This window comes from Chiloscyllium plagiosum, chromosome 2 (genome assembly GCF_004010195.1).
Source record: "Chiloscyllium plagiosum isolate BGI_BamShark_2017 chromosome 2, ASM401019v2, whole genome shotgun sequence".
Lineage (NCBI taxonomy): Eukaryota > Metazoa > Chordata > Chondrichthyes > Orectolobiformes > Hemiscylliidae > Chiloscyllium > Chiloscyllium plagiosum.
In genome coordinates this window covers 88,111,163-88,134,398 of record NC_057711.1, presented here as the reverse complement: position 1 = coordinate 88,134,398, position 23,236 = coordinate 88,111,163, and the positions used below count along the sequence as shown (strand labels likewise).

Below are 23,236 nucleotides of genomic sequence, written 5' to 3'. Positions count from 1 at the left end.
TCTAGCTTATCTCTCCACGCTTCAGGCTCTCTGCCTTTATTCCTGATGAAGGGCTTTTGCCCGAAACGTCGACTTTGCCTGTCCTCGGATGCTGCCTGAATTGCTGTGCTCTTCCAGCACCACTGATCCAGAATTGTGGGCATCACTAACTAGGATGTAAAGATTTTATATAAAGGAAGGACTGTTTCCTTTGTTCGGAGAGAGCTTTTGTCACCACTTCTTAAGTCCTGAGAGGTATATGTTAAAGGTTCCTCCAGAAAATTTGTGCTGTACTGTGCTGAATAAAATTTGGTGGTTGTTCACAGAAGTTGGTGTGTTGCAGTTACATTGTGTGTGAGCACCTCCAGAAAAAGAACTTAACAGTTGGGCCAGCTGCATCACTCCTGGAATATCTACTTCACACTTGCTTAAAACAATTGGCAAATGTTAGAATCCAGGCTACTTTCTTGAAATGTTTTGAGGGAGTCTGGCATGGTCTATAACAACATTGATTCCTATAATTTTTTTTTGGAGAAAACCTCAAGGCATGTTTACGTTTTAGATTAAATAAAAATATTCCACTGTTTAAAATTGTGCTCAACTTTAATTTTACATTGGATTCCATTTTGAATGATTAGCATTCCACTGGAATGTAGCAGTGCTTTTTAATTCATATTTCTTTTAAAATAAATAATTTGGTTGCTGTGCATCATTTAGTCCAACAATCAGAAACTGCCAATTAAATTCTTCAATCTTTCTGACTTGTGTAACTCTAACATGGTATCTAACTATTTTGGAAGTTATGGTATCCTCCATTTGAAAATCACTAGATTGTGCGCATGTGTGTTACATTCCTCTGTCTGAAGTTTCTGAAGTTAGTTTCCGTTCAGGACTTGAGTGCTACTATATAAGCCACTGCATTGTATTGTTAAAATGTACTGTGGATGAGCTGTCATACTGAAATGCCCTCTATGTAAACGTACTTGGCATTGATCCTGGGTACAAAGTGACTGCTACATTTACTGAAACATAGCTACCTTTGAAATACTATTGGCTGTAAATTGCATTGGAATGTAAAACATATTATATAAATGCACATCTTTTAAATGTATATGTAGGCTGTCTTTTAAACACACCACTTCCCTATTTAAATTGCATAGGGCAGAAAGCATGCAGCTGTGTATGATCCTATCTCTTAAACATTACAATGGACTTTCTGGACTGATGATGTCAACAACATTAGAGTATTCTCTTCTACTGCAAGATGTGCAATGTGTAGTTTATGGAACATTATAGGAAATTATTTAAGAGTCAAATGACAAATGAGTTTTCACAAGTTAAAAGGAGCTTCAGGAGTTGAATTCTTTGTGTCAATGACCAAGCAAAGAGCCGAACAAAACTAAATAAAATTTGTTTGATTTGACACTTGATGGAGCAAGAGATTGGGGGGAAGAAAGAGTGGTAGCCTCATTTTTGTTCCAAATTTTAAAAAATTATGCATAGAGGAAGTTATGAATTTTTCAATGTAAAATGACTATACATCTCTTCAGGCACATGATGGAAATACAGAGTTATGATGCTAAAGTTCAGGATGCTGATTAAGACTGGGCATTGACCAGAAGACACTGGAGCAAAAGTAAACCATTTATTGGAATGGTGATAATCCTCAACTCTCCTGTCTTTTCACCATAACCCTTGATTCCCTGATTTTTTTTAAAAAGAAATCTCTGCCTCATCCTTGAGTATGTTTAATAACTTGGCCTCTGCAACCATCTGTGGTTAAATACTCCACAAATTCACGACCATCTGAGAAGAAATTTCTCCTCATCTTTGTCTTAAATGTCCAACCCTTTGTTCTGAGTTAATGCTGTCTAGTCTCAGACTGTCCCATGGGGGAAAGAACATTTTCATATCTACTCTGATAAGTACATAAGCATCTCTGTTCCAATAAGGTCACCTTTCATTCTTCTAAATTCAGAGAGGGATAGGCCCAACCTACTCAACTTGTCTTCTTAAGATAACCCCTTCATTTTCAGGATCAGCCTCGTGAACTTTCTCTGAGCTACCTCGTATGCCAGTCTTTCTTACCTTAGATAAAAGGTAAGAAAAGTGTCCACAGTATTCCAGCTGTCGTCTAACAAGTGCCTTGTATAGTTTTAGCAAGACCTCCTTACTTTATACTCTATTGCATTTGAAGTAAAAGCTCATAGTGCATTTGGCTTCCCAATTACCTGCTGACCTTGAGTGTTAACGTTTTTTGTAATTTTTGCTGAGAATTCCAAATTCCCCTATACTGTAGCTTTTTGCAGTCTTTCTCCATTTTGAGTAATGTTCAGCTCTTTTTTTTTCTGTTTGCCAAAAGGCATAACCTCGTGTTTTCTTACATTGTTTTCCAAGTTTTTGCTAACTTATTTAACCTGTCTTTGCCCCACTGCAGACTGTTTGTTTGTTTGTGTCAACCTCAGCACTTGGATATGCTATGTGTGAGGAAAGTGAATAAGTGACCCCAGCACTGATGCCACTAGTCACAGGTTGCCATCCTGAAAATGCACTCCTTTATCCCAAATGTGCCAACTATTAGTTAGCGAGTTCTGGGTCTAATATTTCCAAAACCATGACACTCACTCTCAGAAAAAGTGAATAGCCAAATGTATGGTACCTTATCAAATGCCCTCTGCAAATCAACATCTTTTTCTTTCCCTTTTTTACTATCTGGCTGTTACATCCAAAAAGAATTTTAATAAATTTGTTCACAATTTCCCATTCAGGAAACCATGCTATCTCTGCTTGATCATATTAAACATTTCTAAATGCTTTACTATTACAGAGCTTATAATAGACTCTTACATTTTACCAGTAACATGTTAAGCTAATTGGTTTAAGGATACCTTTTTTGTCTCCCTGGGATTCTTACTACTAGCGCATCATAATCTGTACAGCTATTTCTTTTACTGTCTAAGATGCATCTCATTAGGTCCAAGGGACATATTGGACTTTAACCTGATTAGTTACCATAGTTGTGTTTTCTCTCCTCCTTTTACACCTTGAATATGTAGCATTTTTGGAATGTGATGAGTGTCTTCTAATTGCAAGGACTCATGCAAAGTATTATTCAACTCTCCTGTCATTTCCTGGTTCCCAATTATTTTCTCCCTAAGGGATGTATGCTCATTTTGACACTTCTAATCTCTTTCATATATTTAAACTCTTGCTGTCTATCTTGATATTACGTGCAGGTTTACCCTCAAAGTTTATCTTCTCCTTCTAAGTTTTTATTTCTCCATCTTTTGTTGGTTTTGAAAACTTTCCTGATGCTTTCATTTATCACTAATATTTGCCTCATTGTATTTTTTTTCTTCTTACATGTGGCTGCTATCCTTAACTTCCCTGGTAAACCATGATTGGCTTAACCCCTTTCTTGCATTCTTTTTCACTGGCATAGATCTTTGTTTTAAACTGTAAACTATTTTCATAAATGTCTGTCATTATCCCTCAACTGTTCTTGTTGCTAAGCTTCTTTCACAGTCCACTTCAGCTAGCTTTGCCCTCATTAAGCTTAATACTGTGGTTTCCAACCCAAGTTCCTCCCACTCAAACTGGATGCTAAATTCGAACATGTTGTGGTCACTGTTTCCTAGGGGATTTTTTTTTAGTCTGGCGTCATTTCTTAAATCTGCCTCATTACACATCACGTGATTCCTAGCTGGATTTGCAGCGTTGTTCCGAGAAATTGTCCTGAATACACACTGAAGTCTTTCTCATGACTACCTGTATCAAACTGACTGTTGTTAGAAATGTGAAGATTAGAGTCAGCAATGATTAACCTTGGTTATATGACCGCATATCTCATTTATTCTGTGTTCGACCATGTAGCTGTTGTTAAGGGACCTACAGTCTCTTTTTCCTGGTTTCTTATGTTTGGATGCTACGTGATCTGACCCAAATAATTTCCATATTTATTTCATTCTGTACTAACAGTGCTTGTCATCTTGCCTATTATTTTGAAAAGTCCCATTCCTTTAAATATTTTAATTCCCAGTCATGGTTTCCTTGTAAATGTACCTCCAGAATGACTGTAAAGGGCTGCTCTCTCATTAGAGAAAGACAACTGGTCGTAGTTTAACACGAGGGTCACACGAGGGCGAGGTTAGAGGTTGAGAAAGGGAATTCTTCATGATAACCTCAGCCGGTGTGGGAATTGATGCTGTTGACATTGCACTGCATTGCAGACTAGCTGTCGAGCCTACCAAATTAACCAACTCTGTGCAGTATGATCATGCCCATTAAGCTGTATTTATGCTGTTAATTTAATTTGCTCTGAATACTATATACATTCAAGTAAATAACCATTGATTTGCCACTTTACAATTTTTTTTCTCTCTTTGACTGTATCGATTTGTTTTTCAATTAGTTTAAAGCCCTCTCTTTGGCCCTAGTTTTCCAATTCACCAGTACATTGGTCCCAGAATAGTGCCCTCCAAATGAAACCCCTTTTACGCACACTAGTTATTGAGCCAAGCATTACATAAAGTTAGAGTCATACAACACTGAAACAGACCCATCAGTCCAACCAGTCCATGCTGAACATAATCCCAAACTAAACTGGTCCCACCTACGCATTCTTGGCCCATATCCCTCCGAACATTTTCTATTTGTATAGTTATGTAAATGTCTTTTTAAATGTTGTAATTATGCCCTTATACTCTGCTTCCTCAGGAAGCTCATTCCACATTGAACTACCCTCTGTAAAATAAAAATTTTAAAATGGCCCCTTTATCCCTTTTTTTTTTAAAATCTCTATCCTATCACCTTAAAAATATCCTCCCTAGTTTTGAAATCCTCCATGCTAAAGAAAAGCTGCCTACTTTTATTTACTCTATGCCTGTGGCTTATTTTGTCATCCAGAGACTATTGGAGGTTTTGCTTTTTAATTTGACTACAACTGTTTAAAATCTTTCAGCAGAACTCCCTTTCTAGTCCTAATAATGTTGGTTGTACCAACATGATTGATCACAAGTGAATATCTTCCCTCAGGTCCTTCAACCTAAGGAGAAGTCCTTAATCTTAGCACCTGGCAGGCAAAACAAGCGTCTGGGCCTGCTGACCAAGGCTGCAAAGAATGGTATCTAACTCGTACTTGTACTGCCCACTATCACCACTACATTCCCTGAATTGAATGACTCCCTATACCAAGATGGTGTAATCAATTTACTCATCCTTCCCCAGCAGTCCCCATTATTGGCCTCACAGCTTGCAAGAACATAACTTTTTAGACCACTTTGTAGTCTGGGGCTCCTTGATTGTAATCCCCTGATTCTTCAGTCCTGCTTCACTTGCAGTCACACCTCCTATCCCTGATCACAGACCAGTTCTGAATTATCTAGTCTGAAGGGTTGTTAGGTTCTTTATCTTGAGATTCTTACTGACTTGATACAACTGCAATAAGCCAACTTCTGTGAACAGTCAAAATTTATTAAGCATGTACAAGCTTTAGAGGAACCTTTTAACACTCTTCACAATGCACACGGAGCTGTGTTGAGATCTCGGAACAAGGGACCAGTTCTTCCTTTATACAAAATTCACTGTCAGTAATGCCCACAAGACAACCCTCAGTCACTTCCCCCATAGTCACCTGCCACTCAAGGAACAATGCAGTGACTTGACCACTTCCAGAAACAATGTAATTTAGATCATTCCTTAATGGCAAGATCTGGTGTAAATCATTTTTTCTTAACTGCGGGGTGTAGTCAAAATTTTAATTGTAATGTTCTTATTGACTCTGAATAGGTGGTGATAACGTAAATTGACTCTGAATACAGGGGAACTTGATTATTTAAAGTGATTATCATTCGGATAATCGATTATTCGCTTAATTGATTAAATGCCTTTCCGTAGTTTTTAAAGTCTGTTCCCCATTCAGGAGACTGCAGCAGCACACAGTGCATGAGGCCCTGCCCCTAACACCGCTCACGCACCCCCCCGCCCATCTACGTCCAGCACTGCCCCCGTCCCCGCCCAGCACTGCCCCCGCCCCTCTCCGGGGCAGCCGGACTGGACACCAACAATAAGACTGCTGCCGCCGCCGTCTTTGTGGGGTAAGTCTCCAAACGGCGCACGTGCACACACTGTTTACTACAACTTTTTGACAGGTTTCACCTCTGCTCTGTACAGGACAATGTTGGTCAGATTATCTGGGGAAGGGGGTGGGTGTGGGTTTAGGGTGCACTTCTTTCTAGAACACCATGGAAAGTATGGGGGGGAGAGAGGGCGGGAGGCCACTCATTTGAAGACTGTGTCTGTTTAATTACTGTAGACAAAACACGCGATCACTGTTTGATGTTTCTATCGAGACCTCGAGTTCCCCTTCGGATGATCTGATTTTTGGATAATCGGTATTCAGATAATTGAGATTCCACTGTAGTAGGAGATGACGATGTGTAATTTTTTTTTACATTCTACCTGCAAGACAGAGAAACATGCCACCCTAAACCCCTCCCCCCCTCAAAGGCATCTAATTTCTTACAGGTCAGCAGAGCAAATTAACCCATAACATCTCCGGGTGTGACTGCCTCTGGCTCAAAGCTTTGGGTAACTTTCCTTTCCTTGATGTGGTGCAGTGCCTGCAGCTCAGACTCCAGCTCCTCAGCTTGGAAGTGAAATTTCTTGAGCCATAAACATTTGTGACATGTTCACTCTGGATCATGTTTGTTCTCAGCAGCTTCTACATAATGTAGCAACAACAACATCCTTTCTTCCTGCTGTCACTATCATATTTGATTTAATTACGCAAGATTTCTTGCTGTTTACATTTTACAGTAATGGTGTTTTGTTTATCATTTTAAAGTAAAAAATCCTATACTTTATTTTTAAAAGCTAGAACAACAGCACTGGAGACCTAATCACAAACTGAATACCTTTTCTTTTGCTTTAAGGGCTAGAAATATTCACTGTTCCAACTCATCAACTTCTCTCCTTGCACTTGCATCAAGCTGTGGCTCATGACATCACTGTACAACTATTCTTAGCATTAGATAAGTTAAAAAAATTATGAAAGCTTGGGTGAAAAATGTGACCTTCAAATTGACCATGGTAATTGTAGAATATCTGAGTTACTTTGAATCTTCTCTTAGTCTGTGCTGTGTATGAAATGTGGTCTGAGAATTATTGATAGTGCTTATCTTGTTAACTATTGTTGCAGTTACTTCGGGCAGCTTTATGATCACTGCCCTTTTTTTTTCAAAACTTTTGAATGAACAAAGTTACAGTTGGATGAATATATGCTAGGAAAACCTGAATTTGATCAATATCACATTTTGTAGATTTTTTTGTAATAATTTAAAATTGGAAGAATTAAGTTCTTGTTTTAATAAGGTAAGGAAAGTGTTCTAGAGTACAGCATCAAAATTAATCGTTCAAAAATAGTAATTGAACATCAGCATGTAACAATGTTGTCTCTCTGGTATGTGAACTTTTGAGTTTTTAATTTAATATCCAAGTATACTGTCTCATTTCTGATCATAAAGTTTGCATAACAGTAATGTAATTAGAATACAGAAATGAGAGTCCTTACCTTCAACTAATAAATACTGTCAATCCTGAAATAAGAAATACATAATACAAGTTGTACTGGAATTGAGCCTGGATTTTTAAAAAATGCTTTTAGTACAATTAGGAACCTGGACTGGGGATGTAATTTTTCTATAATGGCTCCGATTCCAGACCTCGGGCCATCTATTTCGACAATCTAAAAGATGGTGTGCTCATCCATCTGCATTGGTCTTTAGGAGGATGATCCAATGCATGGAATGATGGGCCCTACCATTTTTGATAGTTGAAAACTTAATCAAAGCTCTGAAATAAAATTGAAGTGCTTCGTACGTAATAATTGATTGATGAAATGGTTTTTTGGGGTATACAAATTAATGCAGAAACGAGAATGCTGCATAGGATCTATTTGTATAGAAATGTAAAAGTTCAGGTGCTGCGAGATGTTAGATGATGTAAATGTTTGATCCTTTTTATAACCTGGAAGGTGAGATGTGATTTTCTATTCTAATGGATAATTATTATTTGGTGATAATCAGTACAATATTCAATGGAACTTCAAGTATTTTGCTTTTTAAGGGCAACTTAAAAACTCTCATTGCAATTTTAATACATTTTCACTGGACACTACTTGAATATAGTACTACAATGCTGAAAGAACAGGAAGACCAATGGGGGAAGTATGTCTGATATGGAACACTATGCAAAACCTTGTAAATTGTACTGAACCTTTTCAAGTCAAAAGCTTTTTTGTATTTTGAATATTTTTTGGGTTTTTTTTCTTGTCCACAGTGTTTTGCTCCTGTAGACAGATAGTTAAAGGCAGGCAGCATTAGGCAATATAATTGCAGCTAGGAAATGTGATTTATCCTGGGATAGGAGGTGGGCTAGAGGAAATTGAGCAGGAATTTTGAAAGAGATAGCAATGGATACAAGAAACAAACTGAGCATAAAAGGAAAATTGGACAGCAGTCAGAAAACTGAAATATCAGAATATGTTTAAATGAAAGAATTCTAATTACGAGAATCAGCTTAATAGCTAGGTGTAGTATCAGGTGTATGTATGTCAGAATTCTCCATCTCCATTTCACATTTTACAGTATATTAGTTTGAGAATTGGAGAAATATTAAATACCATTGCTTTGAATGTTTAGTGTACTGAAAATGCTGAACTTTTATTGAATATTTAAAATAAATTACCTGTGAAACATTTGGTTGCTTTGTAAGTTGTTATAATTGATTTTGCTTTTATGTTAAACTGTCACTTATTTGTTTTTCAGCAACAAGGAATTGGTCGGCCTAGCGTTTATCATGCAGTAGTTGTCATCTTCTTAGAATTCTTTGCCTGGGGACTATTAACTACTCCAATGTTAACTGTAAGTACGGCCTGTTTCATGATACGTTTCTGCAAATTCTTGCTCGGCTTAAACAGGTCTTTTTAGTTGTTAGAGTTTACTGTTTGTTTCACAAAGGGTACCCCATTGATCTACATTTTCAGTATGAGTGAATCAATAACTTTTTTGGTTTTGAATATTGGAAGCCCATGCTATCAGTGTTTGTCATTAAACTTCATTAAGTAATGCATTATTTAAGAGACATGTTCCTATTAGCTCATCCTTGTGAGGTGGAGACTGCACAGTTATCCTCATCCTGAATTCTAAGGGAGGCCAGCACGTCAGTGTAAAAGGTAAAGCTAACCACGGTGGCACAGTGGTTAGCACTGCTGCCTCACAGCGCCAGAGACCTGGGTTCAATTCCCGCCTCAGGCGACTGACTGTGTGGAGTTTGCACGTTCTCCCCGTGTCTGCGTGGGTTTCCTCCGGGTGCTCCGGTTTCCTCCCACAGTCCAAAGATGTGCAGGTCAGGTGAATTGGCCATGCTAAATTTCCCGTAATGTTAGGTAAGGGGTAAATGCAGAGGTATGGGTGGGTTGCGCTTCGGCGGGTCGGTGTGGACTTGTTGGGCCGAAGGGCCTGTTTCCACACTGTAATGTAATGTAATCTAATGTAATCAATTGAAACAGTCTTCAGCTAGAAGTAGTGAGTGGATAATCCATTTTGGCCTCTTCTTGAGGTCACTAGCATTACTGATACTAGTTTTCAATAATTTCCTTTAATCTACATGATATCCAGAAATGGCTGAAGGCACTAGAAGATGCAAAGGGCTATTTCTTCTGACATTTCCCAGAAATAATGCTGAAGATTTGTGCTCTCTAACTAGCTGTGTCCAAAGTCAAACTGTTCCATTAGAGCAGTACACTTGCATCTAGCTAACAATGTAAAAAATTGCCTGTTTGTTCTGCACATAAAAAGCTGGACACTAATTAGCTAGTTGTTACCCTTTCAGACAACTCATTATCAGTAAAGTGATGGCAGTAGTTGTTGACATTACTATCAAGCGGAACTTGCAAAGAAATCACTTGCTTACTGATGCTCAGTTTGGGACCTACCAGGGCCTCGTTAGGCCCTGTTCAATTGTGGACAAAAAAGGATTCCAGAGGGGAATTAAGGATGAGTAAACAGTGCTGGGTCCACTATTTTTTGTCATTTTTATATAATGTGAATGTGAATGTAGGTGGTATGGTTAGTAAGTTTGCAGATGACACCAAAATTGTTGATATAGTGGACAGAAAAGAGGGTTCCCTCTGCACCAGAGACTTGATCAGATGGGCATATGGGCTGATGAGTGGCAGATAGAGCTTAATTTAAACAAATGTAAGGTGCTTTATTTTGGTAGGGTAAATTAGGGCAGGATTTGTACACTTAATGGTAAGCTCCTGGAGAGTGTTGCCAAACGAAGACACATTGGAGTGCAGGTTCATAGTTCCTTGAAAGCATAGTCGCAGGTTGAAAGGATAGTGAAGAAGGCATTTGGTATGCTTGCCTTTATTGGTCAGTGCATTGAGTAGAGGAGTTGGGAGATCATGTTGCAGTTGTACAGGACATTGCTTAGACCACATTTGGAAAACTATGTGCAATTCTGATTTCCATCTTATAGGAAGTATGGTGTGGAATTTGAAAAGGTTCAGAAAAGATTTACAAGGATATTGCCAGGGTTAGAGAGTTTGAATTTTGGGAGAGGTTGAATAGGCTGGGGCTATTTTCCCTGGAGTATCAGAGGCAGTGGGGTGACCTTCGAGAAGTTTAATAAAATCATGCAGGGCCTGGATAGGGTGAGTAGACAAGTTTTTTTTTTTCCCCAGCGTGAGGGAGTCCAAAACTAGAGGGGATAGATTTAAGGTGAGAGGGGTAAGATTTAAAAGAGATATAAGAGGCAACTTTTTCATGCGGAGAGTGGTGCATGTAAGGAATGAGCTGCCAGAGGAAGTGGTGGAGGTGGTTACAACTATAATATCTAAAAGGTGTCTGAATGGGTATATGAATAGGAAAGGTATAGAATGATATGGGCCACATGCTGGTCAATTTAGGATATCTGGTCGGCATGGATGAGTTGGACCAATGGGTCTGTTTCTGTACTGTACATCTCTCTGACTCTGACTGTCCTTGCACCATGACAGCATTTAACTCTCCAAACTGGAGTCAGTAGGAATTGAGGGTGACTCCTGGCCAGAATCCTACTTGGTACCAAAGAAGATGGTTGTATCTGTTGGAGATCCGTCATCTTTGCTCCATGATATTACTGTGGAAGCTCCACAGTATAATGTCCTCGGCCCACACATCTTCAGCTTACCTCTATCATTGGGTCAGAAGTCAGGATATTCACTGATTGCACAATATTCTATATTTGCAACTCTGCTGATACTAAATCAGCCCAATCCACATGTGGCAAGGCCTGAGAACATCTCATTATGATAAGTAGCAAACTTTCCATGGCATTACCATCGTGAATCCCCAACCATCATAATCATGCAAGGTACTAAGAATCTAGAAACTGAACTGGCTTAGCCATACCTGGAGGAGCAGGTTCGAAGTTAGATATTCTCTAAAAGTTGAAGTTCTAAATTGGAGAAAGGCCAATTTTGACGGTATTAGGCAAGTACTTTCGAAAGCTGATTGGAGGCAGATGTTCACAGGTAAAGGGACGGCTGGAAAATGGGAAGCCTTCAGAAACGAGATAAGAATCCAGAGAAAGTATATTCCTGTCGGGGTGAAAGGAAAGGCTGGTAGGTATAGGGAATGCTGGATGACTAAAGAAATTGAGGGTTTGGTTAAGAAAAAGAAGGAGCATATGTCAGGTACAGACAGGATAGATCGAGTGAATCCTTAGAGTATAAAGGAAGTAGGAGTGTACTTAAGAGGGAAATCAGGAGGGCAAAAAGGGGCATGAGATAGATTTGGCAAACAGAACTAAGGAGAATCCAAAGGGTTTTTACAAGTATAATAAGGGCAAAAGGGTAACTAGGGAGGGAATAGGGCCCCTCAAAGATCAGGATGGTGGCCTTTGTGTGTGGAACCACAGAAAATGGGGGAGATACTAAATGAATATTTTGCATCAGTATTTACAGTGGAAAAGGATATGGAAGGTACAGACTGTAGGGAAATAGATGGTGACATCTTGCAAAATGTCCAGATTACAGAGGAGGAAGTGCTGGATGTCTTGAAACGGGTAAAGGTGGATAAATCCCCAGGACCTGATCAGGTGTACCCGAGAACTCTGGGAAGCCAAAGAAGTGATTGCTGGGACTCTCGCCGAGGTATTTGTATCATCGATAGTCACAGGTGAGGTGCCAGAAGACTGGAGGTTGGCAAACATGGTGCCACTGTTTAAGAAGGGTGGTAAAGACAAGCCAGGGAACTATAGACCAGTGAACCTGACCTCAGTGGTGGGCAAGTTGTTGGAGGGAATCCTAAGGGACAGGATGTACATGTATTTGGAAAGGCAAGGACTGATCAGGGATAGTCAACATGGCTTTGTGCGTGGGAAATCATGTCTCTCAAAATTGATTGAGTTTTATTAAGAAGTAACAAAGAAGATTGATGAGGGCAGAGCAGTAGGTGTGATCTATATGGACTTCAGTAAGGCGTTCAATAAAGTTCCCCATAGGAGACTGATTAGCAAGGTTAGATCTCACAGAATACAGGGAGAACTAGCCATTTGGATACAGAACTGGCTAGAAGGTAGAAGACAGGGTGGTGGTGGAGGGTTGTTTTTCAGACTGGAGCCTGTGACCAGTGGAGTGCCACAAGGATCGGTGCTGGGCCCTCTATTTTTTGTCATTGACATAAATTTATTTTGATGCGAGCATAAGAGGTACAGTTAGTAAGTTTGCAGATGACACCAAAATTGGAAGTGTAGTGGACAACGAAGAGGGTTACCTCAGATTACAACAGGATCTGGGCCAGTGGGCTGAGAAGTGGCAGATGGAGTTTAATTCAGATAAATGCGAGGTGCTGCATTTTGGGAAAGCAAATCTTAGCAGGACTTATACACTTAATGGTAAGGTCCTAGGGAGTATTGCTGAACCAAGAGACCTTGGAGTGCAGGTTCATAGCTCCTTGAAAGTGGAGTCGCAGGTAGATAGGATAGTGAAGAAGGCGTTTGGTATGCTTTCCTTTATTGGTCAGAGTATTGAGTACAGGAGTTGGGAGGTCATGTTGTGGCTGTACAGGACATTGGTTAGGCCACTGTTGGAATATTGCATGCAGTCCTGGTCTCCTTCCTATTGGAAGGATGTTGTGAAACTTGAAAGGGTTCAGAGAAGATTTACAATGATGTTGCTAGGGTTGGAGGACTTGAGCTATAGGGAGAGGCTGAACAGGCTAGGGCTGTTTTCCCTGGAGCGTCGGAGGCTGAGGGGTGACCTTATAGAGGTTTACCAAATTGAGGGGCATGGATAGGATAAATAGGCAAAGTCTTTTCCCTGGAGTCGGGAGTCTAGAACTAGAGGGGATAGGTTTAGGGTGAGAGGGGAAAGATATATAAAAGAGACCTGAGGGGAAAGATATAAAAGAGACCTAAGGGGCAATGTTTTCACGCAGAGGGTGTTACGTTTATGGAGTGAGCTGCCAGTGGATGTGGTGGAGGCTGGCACAATTGCAACATTAAAGAGGCATTTGGATGGGTATATGAATAGGAAGGGTTTGGACGGATATGGTCCGGATGCTGGCAGGTGGGACTAGATTGGGTTGGGATATCTGGTCGGCATGGACGGGTTGGACTGAAGGGTCTATTTCCATGCTGTACATCACTATGACTTTAAGTAACTCTTTTCCTGTCTCCATAATGTCCATTCACTATCTACAAGTCAGACATGTAAAAGAATACTCTCCGATGGCCTGGATGGGTGTGGCTGCATAAAATCTCAAGAAGCTCAACACCAAGCTGAAACATACAAAAAATATGCTTGCATAAAAACTGCAGGGTTGTGGTATAAACCCCAGTTGTTTATACACAGTTTATAAATAGCCTTCCTGTCAGAGAGCCTGTCACTCCTTTCTTGTCTGACGTATATAGAATGACTCTCGTGTCTCATTGTTATTTAAAACCTGTGAATGACAAAAGGAGTAAAATCATATTTTAAACAAAGGCTATGATGATGTTTCTTTCTTGTTTTCTTAGTTTTGTTGAAGATTTGAATTGTCACCTGTGGCTCAGTGGCATTCTTGCCTCCACATCAAAATGTGTGTTCAAGCAACATTTTTGGACATTGAGCCCAAAGCTCAAGGTTAAGTTTGTTACTGCACTATTGAAGTTGTGTTCTTTTGGAAGAGTGGCTCTGTCTGTGCCTTCAGATGAAAGTGAAAGATCCCTTGGCACTACTTCAGAAAAGAGTGGGAGTTATCCTCGTGTTTAAAAAAAAACTTGATCCTTTTTATTGACGTCACAAAAATCGATTGTTGCCTTTTATAGGAACTTGTTTGAAAATTGGCTGCATGGATCTTAGATTGCAACTGAAGACATTTCATTTGAACTCCATTGACTCAACAGAACTTTGGGGGAGTTCTGAAATCATGGAAAAATATAATGCAAAAATATGTAATAGGACTACGTATTTAAATAAATGACCTTTTGGGCTTCAAAGGAAATAGAGCAGTTACTGACTTGTAAAATTTCTCAGCAAAACTAATTTAGTATTTTCAAACATTGTGGTAAAAACATGGATGCTGCCAAAGTAAGTTACAGTACCAAAATTTTGAAATTGCTGATATTATTTTTTTTTGAAAGTCTAAGTATTATTTGAGTTCTAATGATTGCATATCTAACATTTATCTTTTTGACAGGTTCTGCATGAAACCTTTCCCAAACATACATTTTTAATGAATGGCCTTATTCAGGGTGTGAAGGTAAGAATTGTGTATTTCAGTTTTTCGTTTAGCAGAATCAGTTAATGTGCAATTTAATTGTCAAAGTGAGAGATAGTAAGGAAGAATGTAGCAAATGATTTTGTAGTGTCTAAGCTTTTAAGATCACTACAATCGTCATATTTTAGTTAAAATTTCATTCCGTATACACAAGCTAGAAAAGTTTATCGGGTTGGCAGCACCTATTGAGAGAAACAGAGTTAATATTTCATCAGGTTTTATGTGCCTTGAGAGTTATATTTTTGCCTGCTGTTTTCTGGAACCATTTTATGAAAAATCCCAATTGAATGGCAGAATGTTAACCCTTTTTAAAACTACAACTATAGTCACTATCTCTGTAGTTGATACTTGTCGTTAATTCCCAGTAACTGTCCCACTTACTTCAGAATTTGGTTAAGCTGTATTTTGTTATTGCACTGCTGAGTGCATTCTAGAATGATTTTAGGCTCCCTTATGTTTTACACACTCAAAACCACTGGACAAGCTGTAAGGAAGGCCTGTATCTTTCCAATTTACTCTGTACCTCCATAACAACCTGGGTGTTAGTGATAGAGTGTAAGATAAATGAGCTGCTGAGAGAACCAACCAAATAAGAAGAGATTGCCAGCCGATTATTGGTGACAGGCTAAGCAAATGTGTGCAAAAATAAACCAACCTCTCTTTCTCCCCCCCCCAACAAAATCATTTGGAGTGATCCGTAATTCAGGATATAGCCATGCCTATTGTATTTCAAAATTGCAGTGGTGGTTGACTTGCGATACAAGACTGCAAGTTCCATTGTACAATATTAGATTCTTTTCGCTTGAAGAAATGCAAGCAGAAGGAAAACAAAATTTCCTTGGCAATTAATTGTACAATCCTGTACTCCGTGTTCTGCCCTAGTGTGTTTGTCTTTGCAATTGGCAAGGACTATCACTTTCAAATAAATCATACTGTTCTAACAATCCAAATTTTCAGCAATTCTTCTACTGATCAATAAAGTCACTTTCAAATCAGTAATGTAGGCACTGAAACAATGCAGCTTGTTGGTACGTTGACATAGTTGGTAATCAAAACACATCAATGCAGACGTTTTTAAGAATGTATGTTACATATTCAAACTCACTTATAGAATTCAATAGACTTTTTTCACAGACTGAAAAAGGAACCTTGTGCACAAATCAAACCTACTGAGGTTTGCTATGTCTTCTGGTTCCTACAAATTCACAGTATTCTAATTTGAAATTTGCACTTTGAAACTCTAGAATTTGATTTCTTCGCAACACTCCATGTGGTTGATAGGCTGATTCATCACGACTCAGTACATGATTGCATTGCAGCAATAAAATGTGGCACCCCGAACCTGTATTCTCAACAATTCGCTCTGGTTTACAAATAAGATAACAATATAATTTGATATTGAGAAGTTTGGAAATGAATTTTAATTAGCACAGCTATTGCAATGGAGAATGCACTAGTTAGACAATAGAACAAAAAATAGGAGGTTAGCTATCTTCCATCAAAGGCACATTTCTCATGGAATCTAACAGAACTGGAGTTTACAGGTAATCCCCTGACGAAGAAATATATTTGGCATACTTGTTATTAATAGTCAGTGTTTCCAAATGTAGATGAAGCTGCATTTTCAAAATTTCCTTCTCGCCCTCATAAACTCCATCCTGGATTAAAATTTACTTTTAAATTGGAGCAGTTAAATGAGCTCCCTTTGACATAGTGGTTGGAAATAAATCAAATGGGCGTTCTATTACTGCAAGCCTACCTTTTATGGTCAGTATGGGTGTTGGGAATCGTACAGTTCCACATGAGATAAGATTGGTCAATCAGCGGCATTGTCAATCAGGCAGAAAGAACATGTACCCTCTCTGTTGGTTTTAATTTGACAAAATATGTGGCTGCTGGACTTGAGGCATTGGTCCATTCCAGAGGATAATCAGTATCAATATGCCCAGGTAAATTTAAACAAAATGTGGAAGTTTCTATCTGGCATCCTTTTAATTGATATATATTCTAATGCAACAAGTAGACCAATTGCACTTGTCAACCAATCAGCACTGTCTTCTGTTCAATTTAATTTGATATTCTTGTGAATGTTCTGAAGGTTACAAGAAAACTTTTCATGAAAGCTTAATTTTTTTTCTCATTATATAAATAGGAAGGATTGAGAAAGATAAAGGCCAAATGCTGGCAAATAGGACTACGTTAGGTTAGGATATCTGGTCAGCATGGATGAGTTCGACCGAAGGGTCTGTTTCCATGCTGTACATCTGATTCGATATTTGACTTTTTAAATAAATAAATCAAACACCTTATTCACTTTATTTTCTTTTCTAAAGATATTGGCTAGGATTTTCCAGTGGCCAGATTGTTTTCTGATGCATAGATGGAAGTTGCACATGGGAACCCTGTGGAATCCCCAGTGCACCAAACTCCAAAGGAGCTGCCTAGGAATTTGCGTATTCCACTGGGTAGTTCCTCACCACCTGGAGCTTTCAAAAGTTATTGATTTAAATCAGAGTTTGGAGAGTTCTGAAGTGAAGTAAGTAGTTACTTAGTCTAATGTAGTGTATTTCCTGAAAAACTATTAAACTGACCTCCAGCTACTTCCAAAAACCTCTTAACACTGCTTCCATGTGCTTGCACATGCATCTTGACTCTGCAGCGTATGTAGATCTCTTATTTATTTCCATGTTTTTATATAATAGTTAAGGTGTGAATTGTAATCCTGCTTTGTCTACAAATTTATGCTGTTGCTGGTCATCAGAGTTGCTACTAAATTTTAAGAAAATCTACACTTTGGATCTCATTAAGTCATTGTGAAAATCTTTTCTTATCAGTACTGACTCCATTCCTTCTGCACTAACCACAGAATTATGGCTTTTTCAGGTATAGTACTCGGCTAAATGGGGTGCTGCATTCAGTTTAAGCTTTATGCTGAGTTAGGTAATGGCAGTTGGGTCATTTTTTGTAACATTAAAACTAGCCGATGCTGCATTCTTCAGTTTTAAATGTAATTAAATGGTTATAAACGTCACTTAGGTTCCCTTCAGTGTCCATCTTTGAAAATTTACTTCCAGCGCTTAAATTTTAAGAATTTTAATTTGTTTTTCAGCCAGGATTGAAGGCTTTATCGTATCTGATGCTGTTATCAACCTAATACCTGCATTTATTTAAGTAATGCAGTTTAATTTTGTTTCCTTTTTTTTCCTTTTTAGGGTTTTTTATCATTTATGAGTGCTCCACTGATTGGTGCTTTGTCTGACGTGTGGGGGAGGAGGTCGTTTCTTTTACTGACAGTGTTTTTCACATGTGTCCCAATTCCTTTAATGAGGATAAGTCCATGGTAAGGATTGTTTGTTAGAATGATGGAATCAGAGTTTTCACATGTGTTCAGATGGCACTTGAGAGATAATGGTGCGAAAAAGTGCATTTTCTCAATACATTTTGACTACCTTTCCATGTGCTTAAAAAAGGGGGATGGTAATGGGTTTTTAACTATCCTGGAAGTGGACTACATCTCTAGACACTTTGCATTGTGTTTTAGATTGCCTTGTAACAAAATGCAATGAGTAGCAGATGATGATTCAGTGGTGAGATTTTTTTTTTTAAGATGAAACTAGAATTTGTGGTCAAATTGAAGAAAGGGAGGACTGTATAAAAGCTTAGAGCTCAGCTTTTAAATAGCTTTTAACTTTTCCCTCAAATAAAATCTAATACAGTCCACTTGGACGCTTTCTTTCCTTTGTAGAATGTCATAACCCCAAAATATAAGCCTTCATTTGCTCCTTCCAAAATTGCTCTGAAATTGTTTAGAAAGTAATCAACACGCTCTTCTGTCTCTGAAATATTTATGCTTAAAAAAGTGCATCCTCAGTTGCAACATTAGTGCCTCATATGCACTGAATTGCTGTACTTTCAAAATATCGTATGATTCCTGTATGAAAGGAGAAATCCAAAAGGACTGTAGAATTTTTTTTTTTGCTTATTAATGGGTTGAGGGCAGCACTGCCTCGGTGAGCATTTCTTGCCCATCTGTAAATGCCCAAAGAGCAGTTAGGAGTCAGCCATATTGTTATGGGTCTGGAGTGACATCCAGACCAGATGAGGATGGCCGATTTCTTTCCCGAGAAGGATAGTCATGAACCAGATGGATTTTTGCAACAGTCAACAATGATGACACTCTCCATTCGTGTCATTCTCGGTTTTGATTTGGTTCAAATTTCAGAGTCTGATTTGAACCCACTTTGCAGGAGCATTAACTTGGGCCTTTTACTGGTTCACTGGCTCAAACACTATGCTACCCTATCCCCTTGTGAATATCTCAGTTTCTGGGCTCAATTCTAATCTTCAAATTTGTTTTTCAAGAGTGAAATTTCGATTTGAACCTTTTTAATGTCAAAAGTCTCACTTGCAAATATAAGTATTCATGTTTAAAATAAAATATAAATTTTAATTAATTTAGAAGCTAATTTCTTGTGCTCCTTATCTTACTCTTGCCTGTACTTCTTTTATAGGTGGTATTTTGCCGTTATCTCAGTGTCTGGTGTTTTTGCAGTCACTTTTTCAGTAATATTTGCATATGTAGCTGACATTACTCAAGAACACGAGAGAAGTACAGCATATGGGCTGGTAGGATATACTTTTTATACTTTTGCAAATAAAACTTTGGTTCTGCATTTTTTTTGAGTTTCCTTTTAAGTCATTTTTATTGTTGCCATCCTGTCTTCACTGTCTTTCGATTCCTGACCCCAATCCTGGTTAGGAATCTGAGTCGTAACTATCTTTGACTAAGTGTCTAGGTGGTACACTATAACACTGCTGAGATAGATTTTCATCTTTTCCCATGATGGTCCCACCTGAGCATGTAATCTTGTCCCTCTGCAGACACTTGATTCTAAAACGCATCTCGAGTTGTGTGGCTCAGTGCATGTAACTTTCTCACCTGACTCAAAAGGCAGTGAATTATAGTGTAGGCTGATATATTAGTGTTGCACTGAGAGTCGCACGCTGTCAAGAGACAACATCTTTTATATAACTTTGCAACTGAGTGTAACAGACTCCGCACACTCTTGAAGGATAGGAGAGTTTTTTCCCCAATGACATGGTCAATATTTATTCTTCGGTCAACACTGAAACAGATTCTGTTGTTGTCACATTGTTAGGACACTACTTATTACATTTTATACAGCATTAACAGTGGCTATACTTGAAAAGGCAGCAAAGCACCTCGGAATATCTTCAGGTTGCGAAAGCTGCACTATAAATGTGAGTCCTTTTCTTCATCAGTCAAGTTTTTCTTCAGACCCACATTTAAGTATAAACAAGTATGATATAAAGTAGGATTAAACGAATTGGGATTTCACTACTATTTAATTCTTGTACCTTCACTAAAGTGTTTCCATTTTAAATAGTTGCAAATATTGCAGGAATATATATACATTTCATACAGTTGTACAGCAGGATGCAGTGTTTCTTTTCCCTGCAATGTTATATTCTAGATAATCACGCTTTGGACTGGTGGTGAAAAGGACAGGAGTTCTTACTATTGTATCCATAGTGTTGATAATCTGAAAACACATTGCTGTGTTTGGCATTGAGAAATTTCAAAGTTTTCACATGAAAAAGAATCCAAACATGCCCAATCACATTTGAGCAGTCAGTTAGTGAAACTATACTGTTCTTGGGAATATTGCACTCAGCAGAAGCGTTGTTCCATTTTATAGATGTACTCAATTATGCTCAATCCAAAGGGCAATTTCCACTTGGTGGTGGTTCTTCTAGAAATATGACCTGCACTAGGTATCTGGGAGCAGTGTGCAACCTACCCCAAATTACTGCTGCATGTACTAGCACTGGAACATTTTTGAAGACAATGAATGTATGCTTTTTCCTGGGTTTATCAGGAAATAAACATAACTAAAGGTAAACAAAGAAGGATTTAATTCTTTTTACATATTTGGCCTCTGACAAAACAAAAATAATAATCTAAGTACTCTACAGTTGTTACATTTTCTTGGGGAAAACACTTAGAATTGAGAACATCTTTGCCTCATTGCCATACGGTTGTCGGGAAGTAGTGATTATTTGACCAAAAATAATTGCTTTCTTTCTTTGAATGCTGAACTGAGACAAAGGAAAAGTAAGTTTAGGCATCTAAGGCCATAAAATATACGAGCAGTATTTTATGTTTATAAATTGGAGATTTAAAACTAAGGAGCAAAAAATGGCAACAGGTTGGTAGAAAATATTGTTGGGTCACAAAACTGTATAACATTTTGGATGAATCGTTATAGAAAGAACTTCTAAACCTATAGAGTTTCTCTAGAATAATGCAAGGGATTCCGTGGAACTCTCGATTCTGGGACAGTTTCCAATATGCAGAGTTTCATTGATTTTAAATTGAGAGTAGTTTAGCTACCTGAAGAAATCTGTCGTGCTTTGCTAATCGTAACCATAGACTGGAATACATGCATGCCATTGTTCTATGGGAGGCAATGGCCTAGTGCTATTATCACTTGATTATTAATCCAGAGACCCAGGTAATGTTCTAGGGGTATGCATTCAACCTGCATGTGACTTGTACATTCAACTTGGTCTGATCTCCATATGACTCCAGATGAATAGCAATATTATTGGCTCTCTGGGCAGTTAAAGATGGGCATTAAATGCCAGCCTAGCAAGTAATGCTCTCACCCTGTGGATTGATTTTAAAAAAACAAATTAAGTGTCAGTGCTTAAGAGGGAGGGAAGTAGCTGAAGAGGAAATGACAACTACACAGATGTCAGAGGCAAGGGCAGTGACGTTCATTTCATTTATTTGTTCTAAACAACAAGAAACTAAATGAAATTTCTTGGCTGGGGATAGTTGTTGGAGCATGGAACCGAGTGATTGAGAGAAGCCATTAAATATTCAATGGAAAAAAATGCATGTTTAATGCACACATGCTTGAAGCAGAAGAAGGTACTTGGAAGGATCAAGGGCAGCTTATTGTTGATAATTGTAGCAAATGACCAGCATAAACAAGTTACCCCAATTGATACATAAGCAGCAATCAGAGATGGCTATTCAGTCCTTGAGACTGTTCAGCTTTCAGTAAGCTCGTGGATGATCTGATTTGTGGCCTTAAATCCACTTTTGGATTCCAATAACCCTTGACTTCCTTCTACTGTAAATTGATATCAATTCCACATAAAACTGTCCATTATAAATGTTTCAAAGTTACCTATAAACTGCAGACAATTCTTGAAAATATCTTCACCTGTGAAATAAGACAACTTCACAACTGTGAAATGAAGATCATGGACCACGTGTATTCAATTAATGTTTTCCGTGATTCAGTATTAGCTGCATTTAACATCTAGATGAAATTTGCATCTTGACATCCATTAAGTTTCTACAGGTGAGTTGCCCTCCCATATTAGATGGAAGTCTTATTTCACATTCATTGAGGTAAACTATTCCCAGAAAGTGGTCAAGTGACCCGTAAGCTGACCACAACAAATTTCAAGGAATTTTAGAATCGGTAGAGAATGTAAGGAGACCACTTGGGCTGTCACGTTCATGTTTGTTGTGTGCAAAAGTAAATCGAGAGTTCAACTCTAATCCTTTCTGCCTAGCCTTGAATTTTTTTTACTTAGCCAGTTCACTTTCAACAGTTACAGTTGAATCTGCATCCACCATATACTCCATCATTATGATGCCTTCAATTCTTTTACCATTCACTTAAGTAGGTGTCTTGTGCTTCTTGAGCCTTACACCAATGGCCACCTCTTAGTGTCCTCCCTCTACTGGTGATTCAGTTCTTCTGTGTTAATTAAAACTTGGTGAACAAACACCAAAAGTAGATCCGCTGAAGTGTATACTCTCGAGGTGGGAGGGTCCTTTAATGCTTGTTAGCATCGTTACTGATCAAACTGATCTTGTGAAGAGGTTATTGCCAAATTGAATTTGCGAAAGGTGGTATGAGAACCAACAAAAGGGCAAACCTACTTCATTTTTGTCAATCTACATGTCTCGGGTGTTTCTGCTTGTGGAGTCCTCAAGTCCTGTTGTCTTGATTAGGATCCCCTCCATTGTGTTGTGGGCACTACCATGACGCTAAACTGTATTGATTGGAAAAACTGGACAGCCATAAATTTTATTCTGCCACAATCCAAGCTGGTAGTCAAATATGCTTCTCATTACGATTAGTCCAGGAGAACAACAGTTAGTGTGAAATGCACCTGAAAATGAACACCATTCTGATGAAGCTACAGTATAGAACTGCATGCTATAGAATTTAGCAATCAGGGCTAACATCAGACTGCCATATCCAATTGTAATTAGTGATGGGCAATTAAATGACTTACAGGAGACTCCATGGACATATCTGACTTTTGGTGGATCCCAGCACTTGATTGCAAAAGACATGGTTGAATCTTTGGCAACTATTTTCACTCGGAAGTAGACTGGA

At 38.5% G+C, this 23,236-nt stretch overlaps 1 protein-coding gene across 2 annotated transcripts in view; it reads left to right on the top strand.

Annotated features, from left to right (window-relative positions):
• Nucleotides 1-23,236, top strand: part of mfsd14ba (major facilitator superfamily domain containing 14Ba) — a 166,297-nt gene that overhangs the window by 30,278 nt on the left and 112,783 nt on the right. For both annotated transcript variants that reach the window (XM_043713684.1, XM_043713674.1), the window contains exons 2-5: nucleotides 8,805-8,900; nucleotides 14,706-14,768; nucleotides 17,999-18,126; nucleotides 19,298-19,412. In XM_043713684.1, coding sequence (XP_043569619.1) covers nucleotides 8,805-8,900; nucleotides 14,706-14,768; nucleotides 17,999-18,126; nucleotides 19,298-19,412 — 402 coding nt within the window. The remainder of the gene's footprint in view (nucleotides 1-8,804; nucleotides 8,901-14,705; nucleotides 14,769-17,998; nucleotides 18,127-19,297; nucleotides 19,413-23,236) is intronic.